A 27,544-nucleotide genomic window follows, 5' to 3' on the forward strand; every position below is an offset into this window, starting at 1 on the left:
CATTGATATGGCAGAGGTCCTTGCCACCCTCCTCTTCAATGACTACTGCTTATCAGTCACCCGTGTGGAAAATACATTGGGATCAGAACTCAAAGAAAGAAGTTACTTACCTTGTATAGTAACTGGCATTCTTCAAGATGAGTGGTCCCTGTTGTATTTTACTACCCACCTTACTTCCCCTCTGCTTCAGATCTTTCTCTTACAATTTGCAGTAGAGAAGGAACTGGGGAAATGGTTGGTCCACACCACCTCTTGTACTCTGTTTCGAGAGTGAGGAGAGGAAGGGCACATGTGTGGACCAACAGACACTGTTACCAAAAATCTTCCAGTCTCAGGCACATGGAGCACATGTGTGCCCACAATAGAATACACATAGGGACCACATATCTGGAAGAAGTCCAGTTACTGTGCAAGGTAAGTAACTTCTCTTTAATACAGCATTTTTCCTTTAGCAAAGGTTCTGTTTTGCTGATCTTCTTGTGCTGCACGTTCTTGTTTGTTTTATTCCCAGGGACAGATTTATGGATTTTAAAAGTTAGTAGTCACAACAATAATAATTAGAATCCAAAGTGTCTTTCTCTTTGGATTATTAAAATATTTAATTTTGTCTCATTTATATAAAATAAAATGCTAGGTTTTGCAAGGGTGAGAAATTCTGATCTGCCATTTTGAATTTGTTCTTTAAATCTACATGAGTTTGCAGTGTCCATTTAAGGACATAGGCTCAAATTCTGCAACTGACTGCTCAGATGGATCCTTGCACCTGCACAGAACTCTAATAAAGTCAGTGAAGCTCTACATCGGGATCTCATACTCAAATCACCATGAGGGCCACATGAGGCCTAGTACATTGGCCCAAGAGCCACATCACTGAAACCTTAGATATGTTATAATAGCCCTACAGAATAGAAATGCTGGGGCAGATCCTTAGCTGGTGTAAATTGCCATAGCTCCACTGACTTCCACTGAACTCTGGCAATTTACACCAGCCGATGATGTGCCCAGCTGTATACAGTGTTCATGTTTAGCCCTAAGGTCTAAAATTGGATCTCTCTCTCACTTGAGGCCTTGTTGGAAATGGCCCTGAGAATCAGACCATGAGATTTGAAAAGACTGGAAGAGTAATCAAAATGCAGAGTGAAAGTGACTGGGAGAATGGGAAGAGACAGAAATGAGGGAAACTCACTGATATGGGGGAAGAAAATTATTGAGTCATACATAAAGAAGAAAGCTCCGGTCCTGTTCCACAGAACAGACAGATTTAAAGTAACTAACATCATTCACAAGAATGAGTCCATTTACCTCCTTCATACCGCTGCCCCAAGAATCTCCTCCCCCAATGAGTAGTTCAAAGACATCAGTGCAAATTATATTCTTTACATCCCCCGTTAAATTACTGCTGAAGAAATGCTAAATGTAGTTGTGCTGCAAGGATCCGTTAATTCATGGTTTACCTCTCTTCCCCTTCCCTGCCCCTATTCCAACCCCTTCCCCAAAGTCCCTGTCCCCTCCCTGTCTCTATTCCAACCCCTTTGCCAAATGCCTGCCCCAGCCCTGCCTCTTCTCCTTCTCCTCCTCCTCCTTCCCTGAGCACACTGCATCCCTGCTGCTCCCCCCTCCCTCCTGGAAAGTCCTAAGTGCCGCCAAACAGCTGTTTGGCGGGAGGAAACGCTGGGAGGTAGGCATAGGAGCAGGGATGCGGCATGCTTACGGGGCGAGGAGCTTGGCTGCCAGTGGGTGCAGAGCACCTACTCATTTTTCCCATGGGTGCTCCCCCCATTAATCTCCTCTTTTCTAGACTAAATTTACCTAGTTCCTTTAATCTTTGCTCATATGGCTTGCATTCCATCCCTTTGATCATCATTAGATTAAGGGAAGCCTCTCACTAGGATTTTTTTCTACTTTTGAGACCTAATGAATATACACTGGTTAAAATTAGCAGAGAAAAAGATTTCTAACAAAGTTTCCAGGCAAATTATGAATATATTTAGTAACGGAAAATTCAGACACAACTGACTCTCACAGACTCTGGCACAGATTTAAAACTAAAACAGTTTTTTAAAAATTAATGTTAAATACAATACAATAAAAATTGCAAGATTTCATTGCATTCAATTTTTCTTTCTCTTTCTAGATCAGAAAGACTAGCTGTGTGTTCTGCACCTTATTGTTTCACTCATGCACATTAGGTTATTTCCCAATAAAAGCATGTCAGTCTTGTAGTGAGGACAGGGAATTTTGATTCCTAATGGTATCTTCCTTACGAAAATGAATACCCAACAATCAAGCATGTTCTTAAGGAAGGACACAACATCAGCCTGCATCACTACTGGCATTGCCGATTCATTAAGATTTCTGAAAAATTATGCCATTTCCCAGATGTTCCTTATGCCCTTCTACTATATACAGTTTAACTGAAAGCACTTCTCTATTAAGGAATCTAGACAATTTCAATGTTGGCCATGTGGAGAAGACACATTTAACACATATTAACACAGACAACAATATTCAGAAGAACAATTGCACACATTTGACTGTTCCTTTTTTATCTGGAAGAATATCTAGAGAATACTTACCTTATTAATGATCTCTCTCCATTATGTTCTTTGTAGATCTGGATTCATCCATTGACCTTGTTTTGAAAAAATCTGTTAGAAATGGGCCACTATTTAGACCTAAATCGTTTTTTCTACAGCTGTCTTAAAAATGTCTGGCATGCCCATGTGCATTAACTGTTCTGTGGGACAAAATGGCTGTTTTATATGACAGAACCCCACATTTAATGTCTAAAAGAGGTACTTCAGGAGTGATGTCATTAGCCAGTTGTTATAAGGAACTGGGTACTCAGAGCCTGTCGTATCACTGTCAAGGTCTAATAGCTTCAGGACCAATGGGAGAGTAAATGATGTACTGCTCTTCAGGGATTGTCCAGTCTTTAATATGTGTTCAGTTAGTTTATAGTGAAAAGAAAGACGCACACACGGTAGAAATTCTCTGAAATAGTTTGAGAGCAATCCTGTGTGTCCCAGTGTAGGAGACATAACATCACCATGAGAGTGCTAATCTATATAGGAAATTGCCTTCTGAGAACAACAATTATAAGGAAGTTGATTTTTATTGTGGAAATAAAATCTAATAAATATTTCAGGTGTTTGGGTTCATTCATAAATTAGATAAGTCCAAAATCCATCATCTGTTTAATATAGTGATTTTAATGTTGTAGTGTTTTACAATGGAAAAATGTACAGGACAGTCTAACATTATATATCAGAATGATTTACTCATGATAGTCTATGATGTAGTATATAGTTTTAATTGGTCAGAGTCAAAAATGAGAGTTCTAACAATAACTCCAGTTTATTAAGACAAATTATGCAAAATCTGTTTCCCAGGGTGATTACTTCCATTCTGCCAGTTGTTTGTGATAGGGAACTGTGTGAAGAAGGAGAATGGAAAGGGAAAAGTTTTTTCATAGTCGTTCCGGAAGTAGGAGTTTGATGCTATAGGCAATCATGAGCCAATAATTTTTGATCTGTTCACTCAAAAGTTAAGCTTTGAAGGTTTTGATCATATTAGTTTTGTCTAGAAAAAATATTTAAAGTATTTGCACGCATTTTCATGAGAGGGCTTTCTTGTAACGTCATTAGTTGACATTAGTGGGAAAATTACATTTGCTATACATGACAAATTGCATTTTAGAAAGAAAAATTGAGGAGTATTCTAACCAGAAGTTGGAAAACATTAAAAAGAAAGATTCTTTATGACTGAAGCATAACTAAAGGTGTATAATTCTGTATATGAAGAATCCAGATATCTGAATACTTAAAATAAAACTGGGTGATGTAAACATACTTTTGTTTTTAAGCATTGACTCCTGTAGCTTAAAAGAAGTTGATATATATCTGTCCCTTCTGTGAGAGTAATGAAAAATATACTTGCTTTGCAGGATGGCAGTTCAGCTGTCAAGGATGAACAGGTTAGCATTGCTAGTGAAGACACTGGATCATATGTATTACAAGAACAACAAGAATCTCTAATCTGTCAGGAACCTCTAGAGTTGGAAGAAATTCCTGAAATGCCAGAACTGCCAGCTCCTGAGAGCTATTCTGAATCTATATGTGAAGAGGATGTCACCCTTGCTTTGAAAGAACTAGATGAGAGATGTGAAGAAGAAGAAGCTGACTTCTCTGGGTTATCTAGGTAAGAGTACACTTTATTTTAACTACAGAAATAATGTATCACTTGTATATTCTGGCTTTCATATTAGTCAAGTAAAGCAACCCTTTTTCTGGTTGAATTTCTCATACTTATTATCAGGAATCTTCTAACAGTACAAACTTTTAAAATAAGCACATCAAATAAATGTTTGATTCATTCTTCGAGTTACTCCCAACGTGGATCCCACTTATGGGTGTCTCTGTACCCCAGAACAGGAGTTTGGAGCATTTTCACTAGTAGGGTCTGGCAAGGGTTGTGCATGCACCCTGTATGCCCAAATTCCACTCAGTTCTTTCTAACCACTTTAGGCAGTGAGTCAGAACAAAATTGTGTCCTTTTTGTAGATTTTGTTACTTGGTAGAGTAGAAGTTTATAATTCATTTGTTTATAGTTAGTTGTACACCTGTACCCCAATATAATGTGGTCCAATATAATGCGAATTCGAATATAACACGGTAAAGCAGCGCTCCGGGGAGCAGGGCTGCTTTACCTCATTATATCTGAATTTCTGTTACCTCAAGCAGTTCTTCTGCACCCCCCCTTACTTGTTGCACCCCTTCCCCCGCCTCAGCTCACCTCCCTTCTGCCGCCTCCTACGAGCACGCCTCCGCTCTGCTTCTCCCCCCTCCCTCCCAGGCTTCCCATGCCAAACAACTGATTGGCGTGGCAAGGCTGGGAGGGAGGGAGGGAGAAACGGAGTGGCAGCGGCACGCTCAGGGGAAGAGGCGGAGGCAGAGTAGAGGTGAGCTGGGGCAGGGAGTGGTTCCTCTCTCTATCCTGATATAACGCAGTCTCACCTATAAGACGGTAAGATTTTTTGGTTCCCGAGGACCGCATTATATCAGGGTGGAGGTGTATTTGTTACTGTTTCATTTAGCCATTGGCAGAAGAGGGAGAGAGAAAGCAGATTGGAGCAGGGTTAGTTATGTCAGAGCCTAGATCTCTCAGCTTCAAATCACATCCTTTCTGTGTGTGGGGGGAGAGAAGGATTTTTTTTTTCTTATGGAAAAATCCATGAGCATTATATTGGCCTCGAAGTAGAGACTGAGCACAGAGACTTCTTGTTCCCAACTCATCCTTCCAGTGCTCCTGTCCCTAGAGATGTGACATTGAGCACAGGAGCAGTAAAGAAACTGAAAGAGAGTTAAAAAAAAAAAAATCCATCATAGTCGTCAAGAATCCCTGTTGTCCAAGGACTGACATCTTAAATGCCAAGTTGACAAAGTAAGAGGATGGGCTCCTCAAAGGAGTCATTTTCTGCTGGGACGGGAAAAAGTGGGACCAGAATCCTCAGTGTTGCATCATAATGAAGAGCCAGCACAGAGATCTTCTTTCATAACAAGGGCTCAAGGACACAGGAATGCAAAGGTGTGTTTATTATACCCCACCAAGGCATCAGATTTATCAGCACTATCCATCACAACACCGCAACACTCAGCATTGTTTACTCCGCACTGCCTTTGTTGGTACCATTGTCACAAGTGTACCCCATTGTGGGGCATCAGGTCTTGGGGGAATCAAAGTAGAAATTTAGCAGTCCAAGTGGCCTAGCCTTCTGTGTCACCACAGCTGCTTTGGCCCCCAGGGCAGCGCAGCCCAGTGGCCAGAGTCAGTGCAGTTGCCCTTCAGTACATGGCAGTGCGACCCAATGGTTAAGGTCAATGGGGCAGTCCTGCTGTGCGGCCCTAGGGAACCAGTGTTTCCACAATCAGTCTAGCTCACCCGGTAGCTCAGTCCAGATCCCTATGGCACTTCCTACCCTTTCATCCAAAGCTGGTAATTTCGTGGCCTCTGCTGTCTCTCCTCCTTTGGTGACAGTCGGCTGGGGGTCCACTGGAGCCTCAGCCCAGCTGGCTTCTGGGTCCTGGAGCTCTGGCAGTCTCCCTGCAGGAACCTGTAACACACATCTGCTCTTGTCGGTGGCCAGCTCAGACTGAACTTAGCTACTACTTTTTATACTCTGGTTCCAGCTGGAACATGCCCAGCAGGGGTGAGGGGGCGTGGCTTCCTCGCCCTACAGAGTGTGGTTAACCCCTGTTGAACCAGTGTGCTGTAAGTACACCCCATAACAACCATCATTATTAATTAAATCCTGCTTGCTACTTGAACTGGTCCCAGCCTCTGAGGATTCTTCAGTGCAGAGGGAGACAGCAACAGCACAGGTGTCTCTTCCAAACAATTTCTCATCTCTGAGAGGTTCTCTTATGTTCTCACCAAATCTCAGCGTAACTCTAACACCCCAATCCTGGGAGTTTTCCCCGATTTCGGTACTAGCCAGATCTCCTTCCTAGAAAGAAACAAGGGTTCCTGTGATGAAAATGACAGGTTTCAGAGTAGCAGCCGTGTTAGTCTGTATTCGCAAAAAGAAAAGGAGTACTTGTGGCACCTTAGAGACCAACAAATTTATTAGAGCATAAGCTTTCGTGAGCTACAGCTCACTTCATCGGATGCAATTGGTGGGAAAAAAAAAGTTTTATATGGAAGTTCTCCCATAGCATCCAAAGCTCTGATAACAGACATATCCCAGATGGATTGGGGAGCACATATAGATCACATTCAACTCTTGGCTTTTGGTCTCATTTACAATCCACAATGCATGTAAACATCCTAAAATTCAGTGCAGTGAGACTAACTTGCAAAATGTTTCTATGACTCTTTAATCCAAGGTCTCATGGACAGTTTCACAGAAGCCTATAAACAGGCAAAGAGGTGCAAGGTCAGACCTTCTTTGTTCTCAAGCCGTAAGACTGTGGGAATGGTGTATTCAGAATTGTATCAGTCTGACAGCTCTTCATCTCCTGGGAGAGAGTAATGGACTGGCAGACTCACTAAGCAGGAAAGCGACCTCATCCCATGAATGGGAATTAAAAAATCATTTACTAGATTGGCTTTTCCAAGAGTTGCGGTTTCCCCAAATAGGTTTATTCGCTTCAGATCAAAAGAGTAAATGTCCAATATTTTGTTCTCAAGCAGGACAGTATCCCAGGTCTCTGGCAGACACCTTCTCCATTTGTTGGTCACACAGTTCAATGTATGCTTTCCCTCCATTTCTGCTAATTCCAAGGGTGTTACAGAACGTAAGGTGAGAAAAAACTCAGATTATATTGGTGGATCTTGCTTGGCCTCATCAGTCTTTGTTCTTGAACATACTGCTTTGTCAAATCACTAATTTATCACACTTCCAGTTCAGAAGGACATGATATCACAATCTAGTCTTTCACCCAAACCCAGCTTCATTGTGTCTCACAGTTTGGATGATATCAGGATGTCCTCAGTAGTCAGTGTTCTTTGGAGGTACAAAATGTTCTTCAGGGCAGGAAATTATCTACTAGGATTACATATACTGCAAAATGGAAATGATTTTCATTATCTGCAATATCTAAGGGTTATGTTCCATGTCAGTGTTCTATTCCAATTATTTGTTTTTAAAGCACCCAGAAGTGTTTACTGTTTCAATTGCAGGTCATTGGCAGTTATTTCCACATTCCATCCTCCAGTAGAAGGAGGTTCAGTTTTCTCTCATCAATCAGTGTACAGATTTATGAGAGGTGTTCGTGTTTTCCTCTTGCAAGAAAGATCACTCCAACATGGGATTTAAATCTAGTACTTTCTTCACTTATGGACCCTCCTTTTGAACCTCTATCAAATTGTCCAATTCATTTATTGTCAATTTTGGTGGCATTTATATTAACTTGTAAAATAAATGAATTGCAAGTTTTAATGATAAATTCTCCCTACACAGTTTTTCATATGGAGAGGGTAACTATGAGACCACATCTGAAAGTATGGTCAGACTTTCATATCAATCAATTTATTCACTTACCAGACTTTTTTCTGAAACCTCATTCACATTGGCTTAACCTAAATTACATCCTGTAGATGTCAGAAGATCATTATGATGTTACCTAGGTAGAAGTAAAATCTGTTTGTAGCACTCCAAGACTTTTCATTGCTTATGGTAATAAATCCAAAGAGAAGGTTATTTTGTCACAAAGACTCTCAAAATGAGTATTGGATGGTATTATGACTGCTTACAACATTAATAAAAAGAATCTTCCTTCAAATATTTGGACTCACTCTACCAGAGCACAAGCTATGTGGACAATATGCCTAAGTCAAATAGCAGTGTCCAAAATCTGCAGAGCAGCTGCCTGGCGTTTAGTGTATATGTTTATGAACATTATTCATTAATGATTGCTTCAATATCTGATGTCCATTTTGGAAAGACATTTTTGCAATTTCTTTTCAAATAACTCATGCCCCTCACCCTCCTCAAATGATGACTTCTGGCTAATCACCATAAGTGGGATCCACAAGTGCACTAACTCAGAGAAGAAAGAACAGTTGCTTAACTTGCAGTAACCGTGGTCCTTTGAGATGTTCTGCACATGTGGATCCCATAACCACCCTCTGTCCCTGCAACTTGGAGTGTGGATCCTGAGCAACAAAGGTGCCGTGTGGTCGCTATGCCCTTAAGCCCTTGGGAACGGGGGCATGAGGACATATAGCCACATGTGTGACCCCTGCTGGACATGACTAGTGAAAATGTTCCAAACTCCTGTGCTGGGGTACATAGATACCTGTAAGTGCAAAACATCTTGAAGAACCACTTCAAGTAACCTCACAGTTTTTCTCTGTTCAGGAAATGGAACTGTTGGGTCAGTCCTGGGCCCAACTCTGTCTGCTTTGCACTTCTGAACCAATGCATAGCACATAAAAAGCTGCCCTAGAGGAGCAGCGTCACATAAGAATCCTCAGTTGTCTCAAAACCATCAGCATGGGGACAGGGGAAGGTTGGGGACCACAGAAGGTAAGCTTTGGAAGTTCAGGGAGAGCAAGAAAGCACAGACAGAGTTTGAAGATGAATAACCCACAAAGAGAGAGGAACAGGAGAAGCTGAGCATTGTAGATTTTTATATTGGGTCACCTTAATATGCCTTGCAAAAATTAAAGGCTGATGCCAGTCCGTAGCAGTTTGATTTCCCATGTACTGATTAGAATTCACCTGTTCTTGTAATGTGTTTACATTAAAAAAATTAGTTCTAGCCTGAACGGTGATGAAGATAACCTTTTAGGGTTAGTCCTCTGACTAATAGGTGTGCGGTAAATGCTGCAGACTTTGTTTGTAGATTATGGGAGAAACTGCCTGCCTCTAGCCTGCTCGCAAAAGCTTGCTTTACTTGTAGCTTTTATGGGCATTGCACTACTGAACTGAACACATGCAAATATTACAAAACCAACTTATTTTCCAGTGTCATGTTGTAAATGATTGCTGTGATGAGTAGTCTAAACAATATTGTTTTTCAAAAGATTTTCTCTGGTCAAGGACTGGGAAAATAAGCAGGGGGAATTTGGTCTACCAAGCATGGTTTAGCTGCTACAATCTACTACTAAAATTGTTAGCATCAAGAAGAAAGTAAATTTGTGGGCATCTTATTGTGTTAAATGGATAAGTTTTATTTAAAATGTGCTTTAAGTGCCTCTCTGAAAGGGAGGCTGGTACTGTGGGGGAAAAAATCATGTTAATTTTATAAAGTTTTTTATAAACATCACTAACTGCAAATAAAATAGTAAGCTTGTTGTGTAATAAAGCATCAAGAAAAATAATTATGTAAAAATATAATTTCTTCTAATACAGAAGTTTTTTAAAATTGATAGTGACTTTGAGTATCAGCATTGATTAATCTGTCTCATAAGTAACAGCATTATCAGAGCATTGATACATGATGAAAAGTCCATCTGTAGGACACTCTTTGAACAGAAGCTTGTTAAATTGTCCATAAAAGTGGACCTGTTCCAGTCTATTTCTATCCACATATGATATTACTTAAGATAATTTTTAAAATTGGTATACTGCAGCAAGAGCTTTTGGGTTGCTCCCAAGACAAGCTAGAGCTTTGTTACATTGCAGATGATCAGATAGCCAAGGAGTGGAATATTCAATTATATTATTTTTGGCAAGAAAATATGTCCCTTTCTTAAATGTTCTATCGCTAAAAATGTTAAACAGAAACAGCATAATATATGTTTACTCTGCTTGCTTTGTTAGACTTATTGGATATTCGGGGCTGTATGTATCAACATTTATATTATAGCAGCAAACGCCTTACTTACAAAAGCCTTTTAATCTTCTCCTGCTTCATTGTTTATAGTTTCATTGCAGATTTCATTTTGTTCAAAACAAAACAGAATTCTCTAGATTTTTAATTTTAATGACTCAGTTGTATTGCATGTTCTAATTAAAATTTTCAAAATAAATTAAATTAGTGAAAACTGTTTCTTTTTTTTTCTCATAGTATTTACTGACAAGCTTACATCATTTACTTTATTTACAGCCAAGATGAGGAAGAACAGGATGGTTTTCCAGAAGTACAGACTTCCCCACCACCTTCACCATTTCTTTCTGACATATTGGCAGCTTTTCAACCAGTGGCATATGATGATGAAGAGGAGGCCTGGCGCTGCCACGTCAATCAGATGCTGTCAGACACTGATGGATCTTGTGCAGTCTATACTTTTCATGTGTTCTCCAGGTTATTTCAGGTCAGTGACTCATTACTAATTAGTTTCTGACCCTTTTCCAAACAGTTTATTTTTCTAATTAATTTTCCAAGGCCTGACACTGCCATAAATAATTCAAATATATTAAAGTAATGTTTTTATATGATCATGAAGTATTTTTTCCACAGGACCCTGCCTCATTCAATTCAGAGGATGGATATTGTACAGGAAATAAGACCTCTCTGTTCAGTATTTCTTTTTATCCTCATCATTTGTGTGTCCCATCCCACACACTCTTTGTTTTTACTGAACATCATCCAAACCCTTTGCTGATTGCAGAATTATTGATTTCTTCATAAGCTTTTCTGTGGCACTCATCACCAAAGTATGCCAGCCTAACAAATATTAATGAGTTTGTCTTCACAAAACCTCATGAGGTAAGGAGGTTTTTCACAGAAAGGGAATTGATTACATTAGGAGATTAAGTTCAAAAATTTCTGTTAATTTAGATTGCCTCAATGATTGGGAACCCAGTTAGGGCCTGATTTTTTCAGAGTACTTAGCATTTTTATAGCACTTAACATGTTCTAAACACTGCAAATTAGGCATTAATTAATTAAACCTTTCTCTATCCTGTGAGGAGGTTGATAAGTATTACCTCAGTGAAACTGACATAGAAAGACAAAGTGACTTGATCGAGGCCACACAGTGAGTGAGTGGCAGAGCAAATAATAAAATTCAAGACCTCCTGACCCCAATTCTGTGCTCATTCCTCCAGACTATACTGCCTTACTGCCAGAGGCTTGAGCATCATCTCCCAGTTAATTCAGCTGTCATTACAAGTGCTCAGCTTCTCTGAAAATCAGACCACAGCTGTCTGAAGTTGGGTGCCCAGAAGAAGAGAAACTATTAGTATCCCCTTGTGAAAATGTTGATTTAAGTGATTTGTTCTGCATCACCAGGAAGTCTGTGACAGAGGTAATGATACAACACAGTCCTACTGGGTGGCATTCAACTGCCTTGACCAGGAAACCATAATTTCTCTTGCTGCAGTCCCCTGCCTTATTCACTATTCCAAATTCTGCAACAAATGAAGAAAGGATGGTTCAAACAACAGGTTCATTCACTACATAACCCTCATTCATTCCCTGATCACCATCCATCCTGTGCACTGAATGAGGCAGGAGTCAAGTAGGGAAAAAATTTGTGATTTTTTTTAATTAAAGACTGTATCACAATCAGTATCCCATATACTCTGATCCTCTGCTGAATTTGTCATTTTGTCATATGCTATGGAATTTCGCGCTTTGGCTACAGAATCAGCAATTTTGTTTCAGCCAGATGCCTGCCATTTTAGTCCTCCCTGCTCCACCTTGGCCTGGCTTTAGCTTCCTCTCTCTCTGCTGCTTTTACCAGGAGGGGAAATGCATTACGAAAGCAGGACTTTCTCCTTCCCTGCTGTTCATAAAAGGAGGAGCCAGAAAGCAGAGCAACAGCTCTCCCTGGCTCATGAGGACTAACCTTGACTAGCTGTGAAGGTGTGTGCCCTGGGGGGAATGTAGCAAAGCAGAGCCAAGTCATTAGGCTGCAGGCGATGGGGAGATTTCCATCTCACCCAGGCTCTGACATGTGCAAGACTAATTAGTTTCTGACCCTTTTCCAAACAGTTTATTTTTCTAATTAATTTTCCAAGGCCTGACACTACCATAAATAATTCAAATATATTAAAGTAATGTTGTTACTTGTGTTGACTGGATTAAGGCAATTGGGGGCCATAGGCATACCACAAGAAGGTAAGGGGCTTTTTGTGACTATACCCCACTCCTGCACCATAGCTCCTAACCCCCACTTGGTGTAGCAATGACAGAAAAGCTGAGTGCTCTTTTCACAGTGTCCCTGAGCATCTAGCTATGTTGGGAGTAACTGTTCTCTGTTACCCATAAAATTGCTCCATAAAATTTAGAGAATTCAGCAGCATATTATGAAAAATCAACAAATTGAACTAATTAGTACTGCTATGGAATTGAGTTTCCTGCTACTGAACTAAGGAGTGCCTGGTATAGAATTTGTCCATTGTGGTTCAGAGTATAGGGGGCTGTGATCATAACACATAACTGCAAGTAGCAGAATGAAGGTTGAACAGACAACCTTAATCCTGGCATTTCCTAGCTACAGAGTGCTTGACTTTGCAATCTTACTAACATTATTTGAATGTAGATCTTTTGTATGTAATTTTTCAGGTATTATAAAAAGAATTTATAGGAACATACTGGGTCAGAACCATAGTCTTATAAACATACTTAATTTTAAAAAAATGAATAAACATACTTTAGAAAACTTTTTGAATTATTATTTTCTAACTATGTTGTGTCAAATATATAATGGTATTTGCAGGCATAAATTTTTAATTGGCACTTGTTGACAATGACCTGCATAAATCGCTACTTATCATTTATTTGTAGGACCCTACCAAATTCACAGCTGTGAAAAACATGTCACGGACTGAAATCTAATCTTCTCTAGCCAGGTGCCAGATTTCATGGGGTCTTCTACCCTGCGCAGGGCTTCAGCTGCTAGTCAACCAGAAATTGGGAGGGACAAGACTTTCTCTTCCCCTGCAGGGGCCACTCCTAGGGTGGGTCATGCCCACTTCCGGGATCTCCCCCAGCAGCAGCAGGAAGCTCTGTGGCTCCAGCAGTCACTCCCCCTCTCACCCCCATGTGGGGAAGCCGCAGCTCCAGCTGTCGCCTCCTGTCCCTCACCCACCCCCCCAGTACCCTACCACCCTCACTTCTGTGCTGCCGCTGGCTTTAGAGCTGGGCTCCCAGACAGCAGCCTTCCTCTCTGGCTTCCTAACTCTGATGGTAGTGCCCCTGCCAGCAGCAGAGCAGAAGTAAGGGTGGCAATCCCATGCCCCCCTACAATAGCCTTGCAGCCCTTCCACCCTGACCGCCTTTTGGGTCGGGAGCCACACAGTTACAACACTGTGAAATTTCAGATGTAACTATCTGAAAACGTGAAATTGACTAATTTAAAAAAAACCCTGCCTGTGAAATTGACCAAAATGGACCATGAATTTGCTAGGGTCCTATTTATTTGTATTATCGTAGCACCTACCAGCTCCAGTCATGGACAAGGATCCTGTTGTAGTAGGCACTGTACAAAAAGAATCCCTGCACCAAAAAAGCTTACAATCTAAGTTGTAGCTTTACTACTCCTAAATAATGCATTCATCCCTGACTCAAGGCAATATATAGTACCATAATTTTGGGAACTATTTCCCTTCTTATAGTTTTCAGAGTAGCAGCCGTGTTAGTCTGTATTCGCAAAAAGAAAAGGAGTACTTGTGGCACCTTAGAGACTAACAAATTTATTAGAGCATAAGCTTTCGTGAGCTACAGCTCACTTCATCGGATGCATTTGGTGGAAAAAACAGAGGAGAGATTTATATACACACACAAAGAGAACATGAAACAATGGGTTTATCATACACACTGTAAGGAGAGTGATCACTTAAGATAAGCCATCACCAGCAGCGGGGGGGGGGGAAGAAGGAAAACCTTTCATGGTGACAAGCAAGGTAGGCTAATTCCAGCAGTTAACAAGAATATCAGAGGAACAGTGAGGGGTGGGGTGGGGGGGGAGAAATACCATGGGGAAATAGTTTTACTTTGTGTAATGACTCATCCATTCCCAGTCTCTATTCAAGCCTAAGTTAATTGTATCCAGTTTGCAAATTAATTCCAATTCAGCAGTCTCTCCTTGGAGTCTGTTTTTGAAGCTTTTTTGTTGAAGTATAGCCACTCTTAGGTCTGTGATCGAGTGACCAGAGAGATTGAAGTGTTCTCCAACTGGTTTTTGAATGTTATAATTCTTGACGTCTGATTTGTGTCCATTCATTCTTTTACGTAGAGACTGTCCAGTTTGGCCAATGTACATGGCAGAGGGGCATTGCTGGCACATGATGGCATATATCACATTGGTAGATGTGCAGGTGAATGAGCCTCTGATAGTGTGGCTGATGTGATTAGGCCCTATGATGGTATCCCCTGAATAGATATGTGGACAGAGTTGGCAACGGGCTTTGTTGCAAGGATAGGTTCCTGGGTTAGTGGTTCTGTTGTGTGGTGTGTGGTTGCTGGTGAGTATTTGCTTCAGATTGGGGGGCTATCTGTAAGCAAGGACTGGCCTGTCTCCCAAGATCTGTGAGAGCGATGGGTCGTCCTTCAGGATAGGTTGTAGATCCTTGATGATGCGTTGGAGAGGTTTTAGTTGGGGGCTGAAGGTGATGGCTAGTGGCGTTCTGTTGTTTTCTTTGTTGGGCCTGTCCTGTAGTAGGTGACTTCTGGGTACTCTTCTGGCTCTGTCAATCTGTTTCTTCACTTCAGCAGGTGGGTATTGTATTGTATTGCTGAAGTGAAGAAACAGATTGAAACCTATCCTGAAGGACGACCCATCACTCTCACAGATCTTGGGAGACAGACCAGTCCTTGCTTACAGACAGTCCCTCAATCTGAAGCAAATACTCACCAGCAACCACACACCACACAACAGAACCACTAACCCAGGAACCTATCCTTGCAACAAAGCCCATTGCCAACTCTGTCCACATATCTATTCAGGGGATATCATCATAGGGCCTAATCACATCAGCCACACTATCAGAGGCTCGTTCACCTGCGCATCTACCAATGTGATATATGCCATCATGTGCCAGCAATGCCCCTCTGCCATGTACATTGGCCAAACTGGACAGTCTCTACGTAAAAGAATGAATGGACACAAATCAGACGTCAAGAATTATAACATTCAAAAACCAGTTGGAGAACACTTCAATCTCTCTGGTCACTCGATCACAGACCTAAGAGTGGCTATACTTCAACAAAAAGCTTCAAAAACAGACTCCAAGGAGAGACTGCTGAATTGGAATTAATTTGCAAACTGGATACAATTAACTTAGGCTTGAATAGAGACTGGGAATGGATGAGTCATTACACAAAGTAAAACTATTTCCCCATGGTATTTCTCCCTCCCACCCCACCCCCCACTGTTCCTCTGATATTCTTGTTAACTGCTGGAATTAGCCTACCTTGCTTGTCACCATGAAAGGTTTTCCTCCTTTCCCCCCCCCCGCTGCTGGTGATGGCTTATCTTAAGTGATCACTCTCCTTATAGTGTGTATGATAAACCCATTGTTTCATGTTCTGTGTGTGTGTGTATATAAATCTCTCCTCTGTTTTTTCCACCAAATGCATCCGATGAAGTGAGCTGTAGCTCACGAAAGCTTATGCTCTAATAAATTTGTTAGTCTCTAAGGTGCCACAAGTACTCCTTTCCTTCTTATAGTGTTTTTCTGCTTTTATTATGCAAACAGTCTATATTTTATGAGTGTGTGTATAATTTAATAGTGACAAAAAAAAGTGTGTTGTCATAAATGACAGTAGTTTACATAGAAATTCTTTGTCATAATAGAAAAAAAGCTATCCTTTATCAGGAAAAAGAAAAGAAAAAAAAAGTAATGCAAAGTAAATATTTCTTTCTATTTTTTATTATTCTAGACCATTCAAAGAAAGTTTGGGACTATAACAAACGATTCAATCAGTTTTCTTGGTGAAGGTCTACAGCGTATTGGAACAAAATTTAAAAGTTCGCTGGAGGTGATGATGATATGTTCGGAATGCCCAACAGTCTTTATTGATGCTGAAACGGTAAAATCTCATGTGCAGTCAGCAATACACTGTTAGATTAAAATATCTATGTATTTAGTAATCTTTCTGCAGGGGCACAAAATGTTTTATGGTTCAATCTTTGCAAAATAATATTGAGGGATTTTTTTCAAAATTCCAGGCAGACAGCCAACTGATGATAGTGCCTTTGAAAATCTCTCCCATTGTCACTAATTGCAGCAGCATAGATAGTACTTGTATATAAATATAAAAAGATGAATTTGTATAAATGAAACAGAATAGTATTAAAATAATAGTTTATAGCTGTAAGTTCAGTTGTGAAATATAGCCCTTTCTAATTATACAAAAATTGTTAAATATAATTATTTCTCTCAAATAACTTCTATATGGTAAGGACAAACAGTGGATTGACTTAGATAGTAGATATTAATTAATTTCACTCACTGTTCTTTACAAGGTTTCATTTGTCAAACTAAATGGTGCGGGGGAGGCATTCAGTATCCTGGTCGGATTCTGCTATCCTTCCTTACTGACTTTGAGTCTGCCATAGGGCTTATCTACACAGGAAAATCCAAATCATAGTATTTCCAGCAGAACAGTACCTCTGACAACATCCTGGTTCCATATTGACTTGGGGCTAGATTGTGGCCTGTTCTGCACACTGGCACAAGGAAGTACAAGGGGCACAAGGAGCCCACGTACTCCCTTGCACTGTTGTGCTGCATGCAGGATGGAAGCAGACTCCACAGAGCCACTACTTGTCCCTTGCACAGGTGGGCAGGAAAGGGAGGAGAGTTGACAGACCATGATTTCACCCCCCCACACACACCAACTTACCTAGCAGCATAGTTACCTCAGTGCTCCAAATAGTATAAGCTACAACAGCTGTAGACCCGGCACAGTTTATTCCCTTCCTTGAGTAGCATGGAGACTGGTAGGGACATAGGGAGTCACAATGTCACAGTCTCCCTCCTAAGCTGCTCTGGGACAGCACAACACATTGTCCTTCCCTGTAGGTGAGATTGCAAACTCATGATTTAGCTCTTAGACGGAAATGTACCACAAGTTGAATCACAAGCATTATTTCCTGCAGCACTTAGGAGTTCCTTTGAGATCTCTCATCCAAGTTCTAACTAGGCACAACCTTGCTTACCTTACAAGATCTGCTTAGATCTCAGCTTGGGGTGGTGTGGCTGCAAATGTTTGTTTAAACCTAAAAACAGAGGTTTTGCATGTGATGTGCAGAACAGCTAATTGTATGTGATATCCCAAATGTGGTCTAACAATTTAAGTGTTTAATTTGTTTGTAGAAAAAAAATATTTTTATATTCTAGCTTATGTCCTGTGGCTTACTAGAAATGTTGAAGTTCAGCGTTCTAGAGCTTCAAGAACATCTAGATACCTATAATTCCAAAAGAGAGGCAGCAGAGCAGGTGAGTCTGCATTATTCCATAGGCTGATACCTGTTTCAGAATTTTAAAAAATACTGGAATTTCAAAAGATTATCAAGGAGATTTTAAAAAGCTTGTATCTCAAACAAAATAGTAGACTTAAAGTTAAAAAAGAAATTGCTGTGGCATACTGGTGGAATAGCTTGCTTTCTTTTGTTACTAGCATTTTCTGTTGTGTACAGTTTGAAAGAGTTGTTTGTGCTATGGGTAGTTGATGCTTGTTGCACCTGCCTACACGCTATTACTTTTTACTGTGTTTATGGGTAATTGTTAGATGTTCAAAAGGTAAAAGAGAATTTTAGCATCAATGCTGAACTCATCGTAGGCTTTTTACTCCTTTATATAAGTACTATGGGGTAGAGAGGGTCTGTGATGCTGAGTTTTAAAATAAAAGTTGACGTTTAGACAATATGATGAAATAGTTTAGACCCTGAAGGTATATTTAATGCCTATCCTCTGTGCAAAGGGCAGTAGGTTTAAAAATTGAACTTTCAGCAAAGCATGTGTGCTTGTTTTTATGAACCAATGTCATGAAACTGACTTTAGAAGGATACTAACTTCAGAAAATTCAAACAGATTACCGACTAAAAGAAAATACGGAACCAGATTCACCTCTGCAGTCGCAGGAAGAGATGCAATTTGTACACACCTGTATAGGAGTAGTTGTCTAGAAAACGGATCAGTCTCTGGGAACGGTAGTGCTGGTATTGTTGTCACTGACCGCTAGGGGTACCATTGGGAGAGGACATTTTGCAAATGTTGCTGGTGATCTATAGAAGTCTATCAGAAGCTGACCAGGAAATGTGCTGAATCAGTTCCATGCAGGCTAACCCTAAGGGCTTGCGTCCATTGGTATATCTAAAGATGTGAGCCTGGGACATTGGCTCTGAATTCACTCTTTCTGGCTCTTCTGTTTTGAAAATATAAATGGTCTCTTTTGATATTTCCCTAATAGATTCATGTAGGCATTGGGTTGTGTGGTAAACATTGATCTTGCACCACTCAAAGTATGTAATGACCATAAACACATCACACTTGCAATCACCTATCAAATGGTTCAGACATGCTGCCACACTTTTGTTAGAAGGAATCTCAAGAGGCATCCAGTTTCCTGGGTAAAGTATCTCCATACTTCATCAGTTTGAACTTCTTGGAGAAACATTTTTGAAAACTCTAGTTTTTATTAGAGCCTTTAAATTGTGTCTCCTGAATTTTATTAAAAAGTTTTTTTTAATATTTTTAATAAGGACTTTTCTTGTCCTGTTTCCGATGTTAATAAGGTCTTTTTTAGCTGGAGAAAAAATTGATTATACAGAGGAAACAGTGAAACTGACTATACTCAAGAGAATCTGATCTAACTTTAATTAGTCTGCCACTGAGTTCAGTGGGAGTTTGGATCATATCCAAAGTTCTATCAAATGCACAAAGTACACCAACTGTAAAAAAGAGGCATTTTTTCACCATAGTCTCCTCCAGTTACAGCAATATTAAAAGTCACACCATAATAAATCCTAAATTTTCACACAGGTGATTTTTCTAGTTGGCATTGTCCTTTTAAATACACACTTAGGGACAGAAATTTCAATTAGGTTTATTAGAAAGGCTACTGTATTCTCAGCCACGACACTTTTCTAGTTTGAGATGAGACTAAATCAAAACATAAATGAAACACATGATTTCATCTTAGTCTTTTCAAAGTTACCGGTGCAGCCAAAATCAAGAGAATTGACTTTTTATGTTTAGTAGATGGCTCAAATAAAAAAGGTCTGTTTGTTTGTTAGTATTAGTTTGTTATCCTTACTATTATCACACTACTTCCATTTTTTAAAAACTTGACAAATCCTAAACAATGATTGGATTATGAGAAGCACAAGTATAAGTGTCTTGCACTAACTATATTTCTGATTAAGTTTAAATCTCATCTAATCTTAGGGATGCCCCCATTAGCACAGTATCAGAGTGCCACACTATCTGTAATTTATATATTTTTACATCCCTGTGAAATAGGCAAATACTATTTTTCCCCATTTTACAGATGGGGAACTGAGGCACAGAGAGGCTAAGTGACTTGCCCAAGGTCACCCATTGCTTGTAGTGCTTATGCAGCACAAAGTGAACTGAAAGAGGCAGAGTAGGGACTTGAACCTAGGTATGTGTTTATACTCTGAAAAGTGACTATGCAAAATAGCAGTGTGAGATTCTCTCCATGTGGATTGTTTCTCAGTGAGTTAATTGCCCATTATACACGTGTGATTTTTTCTAATTGTTGAATAAGAAAGTAGCAATCTTAGTCACCTTTCTAACCATAAATGCACTTTAACTTTTCAACTATATTTTCATTTTTTGTTATAGATTATTCTATGCATAAAGATAGTGCAGAATCTCTTTGAGTTGTCTGTGTTTTGTTTATATAAAGGAATCTGGTGTATGGAAGTTAATGATGGCCTCTGTCAATACATCACAGTGGAGCACACATGTTTTCTGTAGTGATGCTGTCAAAAGACTGTACAAGGACTGTTTCTGTGTTCCGCCTGTCTTCTACTGCAATATTTGTGAGTGACTAGGGCAGGGCAAAGGTTTCATTGGGTCAAAGAAATTGTTCTGAAACAACTGAGAGCCTAAGGCAGATTTGGTTATTATTTTTTTAATTTGCATCAAAAAAGAAAAAGATGGTAAAACTTTTATCAGATTTAGTTAGCATAATATAATTTAATTTAGAAATAGTGGCTAATTTTCTCCAACAAATGTTCTTGTTCTTCAGTTTTAAGACACATTCTTTCCATTTCTTCAATGGTCATTCTTTGTTCACAACCGTTTGTGTATTGTACAAGGAATGGAAAGTTGGGAGTCTTCAGAAGGGTTGAGCGAAAGCACAGTGAAGTTAAATAAACAAGGCACAAGAAAATATTGATCCAAAGGTGTAACCAGTTGTTTGACTGCAGTTGCTGTTCATTCTTTAAAATGTTCAAAAGACCAATTAACCTAACTTAGCCAAATTTATTGTCTACAAACAAAGAAGTACAAGACAAAAGGGAGACAGACATACAAATTCTCACAGCATGTTCACCATATACAGATTGCATGCTTCAGAGATGTGCATTTCAGCTAGCAGTATTTATTGGATGATTTTACAAGTTACAAAACTCCTTACACATCACTAAAATCCAGTTCACCAGTTCATACCAGTTCTTTAGCTTGTTGTTCTGTACCTTCCTTATTTTTCGTTTGGCTACTAGCATTCCAGGTACTTGTCCATAAAGATACCTCCCTGTACTTTCCCATATCTCATCTGAATATTCCATTCCAAGTACTGATGAGCCATGAAAGTTTCCCCTAACCGTACGTGGTACAAAGTATTCTTGCATCTTTGCTTTGGCAAGTTTCCTGTTTTCTAATACCAAAGCTGACTTCAGGTTTTCAAAGTGTTGTGGGATACATTATGTGGGTGAACAGAATTGTAGGAAAAGCATATTACATTCCGTTTACATAACTTCCCTACACTTTTTATATTAATACCATGCACATAATACCTTTTAACATGGTGCATACTATGCCTAACGTATATGTATTGGCTAACAAAAGCTAATGAGACATACAGGAAGTGATTGAAGTAAATTGGTTGGCTATATTCTAATAGGTAATAATTGTATAAAAGCAATCTGTGTGGTATACTAAACTACTGGCCTCTAGAATCAACCCCAAGAATTATGAGCCAAACTGTAAACCTCTTTTACAAACTCTATCCTGAAAAAGTGCATGGAATGTGACATTGTATGTTGTCTTAACCTCCTTAGACTTTGAATTGCACATGTAAAAAATAGGAGTGTGAGCTGTAGCTGCATGGAACTCACACCCGGCAGAGCTGAAGTGGGGGAGACAAAGGGGTTTGTAAGCCACCTTTCTTCTTCGAGGAGTGTCCCTGTGGGTGTTCCACGTTAGCTGTTTTGGCACCTTATGTTTGTAATCAGAGTTTTGTAGTAGCAGTGCCCCGGCTTGCCATGCACACCCAGCAGCCGTCTCACACCGCTCCGAGTGGTTACTTAGCATGTGCAGCCAACTGTTCCCCAGTTCCTTCTATACCGCCTTTGGCTTGAGTCGGAGCGACAGCAGTGCCTCTCTTAATCTTACATACCTCAGCAGTTTTCTGTTTTCCTGGACGTATTAGACTTTAATTTAATTATTTATCCTCTAATTTATATTTTAATTAAAATCTTTCCAAAAAATTTTTTTGGTGAGCCGTTCCCCTCAGTGTCGTCCCCCCCCACCTCCTAGGTGGGTTGCTGCTTCGACAACAAGAACAGAGACCCAAATATAGACTTATTCTCCTTCTTTCTCAAAACGAGTACCCTCTCAGGCATGTCAGGCTCTCCCAGCTTTAAATGCTGCCTGACTTGCAGACTTTCGATACTGGTAGCAGATGGCCATGCACAGTGTGTTCGCTGCCTTGGTGAGGCCCACGTTACTCAGAAGTGTCGACACTGCAAAAAATTGTCTGCTAGGACAAGGAAGGCTCGGGACCTACAGATGGAGAAATTTCTCAGGCCAGCCTCCAACCCTGAGTCGAGAATGCCTCCTGGCCACTGTCACCAGCAGCAGCATCTGACAGGGGAGCTACCTCAGAAATGGCTGGTAAAGAGCCTGCTTCCAAAAAGGCGACTAAAACGCGGTCTCATTCTTCCCCACAGTGAGATTTGCCCAAAAGAAAGCAATCTCCCAGTGGAAAATTTGCCCCAGTACCAATGGCACCAAAAGCATCAGACTACGAGGCACCAGGAATGTCCGGTACCAAGACTTCCCGAGAAGCTAAGGACCCGGTGTGGACAAGCTCTCATGGAGGTAGGCGCACAAAAACCAAACCTCCCAGGTCGGCACCAACAGAGCCGAAGAAAACCTCGGCACCGAGTAGTGTAATGGCGCCACCTGATGTTCCTACGCAATACAGTAAGCCATCAGTACCAACAGCTCTTACTCTGCTCCCATGCCACAGCATTCTGACGTCCCTGGCACCGAGTCTCCCAGTACCACAGCAATTTATGCAACAGGCAAACCTCATAATTACTTCAAAGTCTGGCACGCTCCTATTCAGTACCGACGGTACCCCAGCGAGACCGGGACCAAACCTAGTGGCTACTCCCTTTTGGCTCAGCCATCTTCAGCAATGAGAAAGAAGAGGATGAGGCAGGGACATGCACCCCTCACCACTCCTCCCCTCAGCCAGGACCCTCATCTGCTGACGTACTAGGCTGGTAGGCTCAACTGTGAGTGCTGCCTCCAATGACTTTCCACCCAACTGAGCATACTGGGATCCGTGGGCATTATATAGGCCTCAGAACCTCAGCCTCCCTCCCCCCCCCAGCATTTCGCCAAGATCTAGAGCAAAATGATCCCCTTCACCACCTGCCCCAGCTCCCTCAGAGACACAGGAGGAGGAGATAGAGGAACCCGAGGGTGATACCCTGCCGCCCACCCACATTTCATCTTCATCGCTGGACGAAAAGTAAAACCACCCCCCCCACACACACATTGGGATGATTTCAAATCATTCCAGGATCTTTTCAAGAAGGTAGCTGAATCCCTGGACATTTACTTAGCAGAGCTACCAGAAACCCAACACAGGCTTACAGAAATCCTCCAGGCATCTCCATCAGTAAAAATTGAACTGCCTTTCAATGCTGCCATAATGGATCCTGCAAAAATAATCAGGCAGACAGCTGCCACACCCCCGCCTTCTTGTAAGAGATCTGACAAGAAGTGCCTGCTAAAGGGGCCGAGCTTCTGTTCACTCACCCTGCACCGAACTCTTTGGTGATCAAGACTGTTAATCAAAGGGGAAAACAACACCAGTCTAGAACAAACCCTTACGATAAGAACTGGGAAAGGCTAGACCTGTGGACAGAAAGCCTATTCCTTCAGCCATGATCCAATTTTGCATAGCTAATTATTCAGCTTTACTAGCTAAATACATGCACAACCTGTTCTCTAAAATGTCAACTTTTATTGAACATTTGCCTGATGACAAAAAAGAACAATACAAGGTTAACATCTCCGAAGGGTCTCTTGTTGCCAAAACAGCCTTACAGGCCTCTCTCGACTCCGCAGACATGGCAGCACACTCCATTACTACCTCTGTGGTCATGCGTTGGGCACCTTCACCCTTTCCAGGTTCCCTAGGGAGGTCCAGGCCACAGTTGAGGATTTACCCTTTGAGGGTCAGAAACTTTGCGGAACACACAGATGTGTCTTTACATACCCTGAAGGACTCCAGGGCCACCTTAAAATCCCTGGGTATCTATGTACCTGTGAACAAAAAGAAACAGAGCAGATTTTACAACCAGTGATTCCGAACTACCCCATACACCCAGCCTCAAAGACAGTATGATTAATGCCATAAACAGACAGATGAGATGCATGCAGAACCAAGATCAGCCTTCCATGTCTCAACCATCTACTTCCAGACAATCATTTTGAAGATTTGGTTGAGGGCATGAGACCTCCACGTTCTTTGATCCCGGAACTAGACCCGATCTCCAGCCCGTTTTGGAGACTGTCTGTCACCGTACTACCCAGTCTGGAACACTGTCGCTACAGACAAATAGGTTCTGGAAATTATCCAGAAGGGTTACTCCATCCCCTTCATCTCTCTTTCACCTACCCACCTCCCTTCCCTGTCCCTCTTCAGGGACCCCTCTCATGAGCCCCTGTTACAACAGGAAATTAACCACCTCCTACAATTAGGGGCCGTGGAACCAGTACCAGATCAATACAGGGGGAGAGGGTTTTATTCCCATTATTTTCTCACTCAGAAAAAGACAGGTGGATGGAGACCCATCATTAATTTAGGATAACTCAACAAATTTGTGAGAAAGCAACTTTTCAAAATGGTGACTCTTGCCATGATAATTCTGGCATGAGAGAAAGAAGACTGGCTCTCAGCCCTTGACCTACAAGATGCTTACTTTCATGTTACCATTCACCCGGTGCACAGACGATTCCTGCAATTCACCCTGGGACATCAACGTTTCCAATACAGAGTGCTCCCCCTCGACCTGTCATATGCCCCAAGGGTCTTTTCCAAGGCCCTCGCGGTCATTGCAGCTCACCTCCAAAAACTGGGGGTGATGACTTTTCCATACCTAGATGACTGTCTTTTAAGAGCACTGACACAACATGCAGCACTAAACACCACACAAACCATGATAATCCTCTTTACAGATCTCAGACTACAGATAAAAGCGGAGAAGTCTAGAGAAGACATGGTTCCTGTCCAACAATTGGAATTTATAGGAAACTCCCTCGATTGCCTCACCACAACAGTGAGTTTACCCCAACAGTGCTTCCTCATCTTAACCAGTTTGATTACAACGATCATGGACAGTCCACAAACGTCCGCCAGAATGTGCTTACAACTTTTGGGGCACATGGCTGAAACGACATTTGTCATAAAGCATGCCAGGCTTCACATGAGATGCTTACAGGCCTGGTTTTGCCCCATCTACATACCACATAAACATTCTCTCAACAGACGTCTCACTATGCCTCATAGGACTTGCTCACATGGGGAACACGAGCACAGAACATCTACACAGGTGTCTCCTTCCAACAGAGAGCTCCTACTACAACGATCACTATGGATCCCTCCCTCGTGGGATGGGGAGCTCATTTATGCAACAGCACCATCCAGGGTCGCTGGTCTCCAGTAGAATCCAACCTACACATAAACATACTGGAATTAAGGGCTGTCAGAATGCATGTGAGCATTTCCTGCCCTTGATCCAAAACATGACTGTCAAGATCCTTACGGACCTCGCATGCATGTTCTATATAAATCACCAAGGGGGAGCACAATCATACTCTCTGTGCACAGAGGCAATACACCTCTGGAACTGGTGCATCACCAACAACGTAGACATTTTGGCATCTTACCTGCCAGGATGTCCGAACATGACAGTGGATCAACTGACCAGAGACTTCTCACAAATCCACATGTGGGAGTTGGATCATTCAACTCTCTCAGCCATATTCAACATATGGGGGTTCCCCATTATAGATCTAGCCACAACAACTCAGAACGCAAAGTGCCCTCAATACTGCTCCCGAGCCGGACTGGAATGCCACTCCTTGGGCGACGCTCTCCTAATAAAGTGGGGAAAACCACTATTGTATGCATTCCCTCCAATCCCACTCCTGAGTCGGGTCGTTCACAAGATCAGGCAGGACAAATCCAGGATCATTCTCATCGCACCCACAGGGGCCAGACAAACCTGGTTCTCATACCTGAGACAGATGGCAGTGAAGCCAGCTCAAACTCTTCCAATAATACCTCACCTTCTGACGCAGGACTCAGGACACGTCAATCACCCCAACGAATCCCTTCTCTGTCTCAAGGCCAGGTTACTCCATGGCTAATAGGGATTTACAAAAGCTATTCTGAGGAAATGAAAGACGTCCTACTGAACAGTTGAAGACTAACCACACAAAAATATACACACAGTAGTGGACCCAATTCTGCATTTGGTGACAAGACAACCATATTGCTCCACAGTCGGCCCCACTACCCAGGATACTGGACTATATACTGGGCCTTAAGAAATCAGGGTTATCTAACAGCTCCCTCAGAGTACACCTGGCCGCCATCACTTCATTCCACAACAAGGTGGAAGGAGTCACTCTCTTTGCTTACCGAACTACTAAACACTTCCTAAAGGGCATAGAAAACACTTATCCCACCCTAAAAGACCCTGCCGCCATGGGATCTTTCTTAACCTTGTTCTCCTCAGTCTCATGGGGAAACCGTTTGAACCCCTAGCAACTTGTTCTCTGTTACACTTATCCATGAAGATGGCCTTCCCCATTGCCATTATGTCAGCAAGATGGGTGGGGGAATTAGGTGTCCTAATGGCACACCCACCTTATACCACATTTTTCAAAGATAAAATGATCTTACGGCCACATCCCAAATTTATACCCAAGATGGCCTCCCCATTTCACCTAAATCAATCCATTTACTTACCTGTGTTTTTTCCAAAACCGCATGCTGACCGCAGGGAGGCATCACTTCACACGCTAGATGTTTGCAGAGCGCTAGCTTTCTACTTGGAAAGGAAAGAAACATTCGGGAAGTCATTTAGACTATTTCTCTCTATAACAGAATGTTCCAAGGGTCAAACTATTTCAAAACAGAGATTGTCTAAATAGCTATCAAGCTGTATCCATTTGTGTTACCAAAACAACAATCTACCAGCTCCGCCGGGAGTTTGCACTCACTCCACCAGACCATTATTAATATCGGTGGCCTTTCTCAATAATGTACCCATCACGGACATTTGCAAAGCAGCTACCTGAGCATTTTCCCATACTTTTACTAAACATTACACATTAGAACAGCAGTCAGCTGCAGATGCTCAGTGTGGACTCTCAGTGCTGTCTACGGTCACTAACCCAACTCTGAAGCCCCTCCCCTCCACCGAGGAGCATTGCTCAACAGTCACCTAAAGTGGTGCACCCACAGGGACACTCCTCAAAGAAGAAGAAGAAGGTTACTCACCTTGTGCAGCAACTAAGGTTCTTCAAAATGGTTGTCCCTGTGCATGCTCCACTACCCCCCACCCCTCTACTTTGGAGTTTCACGTCGATTCTCTGGTGTGGAGAAGGAACTTGGATACGGTTGCCTGTAGACAGTAGGTAAGT

At 41.5% G+C, this 27,544-nt stretch overlaps 1 protein-coding gene across 16 annotated transcripts in view; it reads left to right on the plus strand.

The window, feature by feature from the left end:
- The window catches only part of FRYL (FRY like transcription coactivator), a 429,780-nt gene that overhangs the window by 388,983 nt on the left and 13,253 nt on the right, over positions 1-27,544 (plus strand). For all 16 annotated transcript variants that reach the window (XM_043513888.1, XM_043513887.1, XM_043513879.1 and 13 more), the window contains 4 exons: positions 3,947-4,200; positions 10,554-10,761; positions 16,278-16,427; positions 17,741-17,839. In XM_043513888.1, the coding sequence (XP_043369823.1) occupies positions 3,947-4,200; positions 10,554-10,761; positions 16,278-16,427; positions 17,741-17,839 (711 nt within the window). The remainder of the gene's footprint in view (positions 1-3,946; positions 4,201-10,553; positions 10,762-16,277; positions 16,428-17,740; positions 17,840-27,544) is intronic.

The sequence above is a fragment of the Dermochelys coriacea genome, chromosome 4, assembly GCF_009764565.3.
Source record: "Dermochelys coriacea isolate rDerCor1 chromosome 4, rDerCor1.pri.v4, whole genome shotgun sequence".
Taxonomy (NCBI): Eukaryota; Metazoa; Chordata; order Testudines; family Dermochelyidae; genus Dermochelys; species Dermochelys coriacea.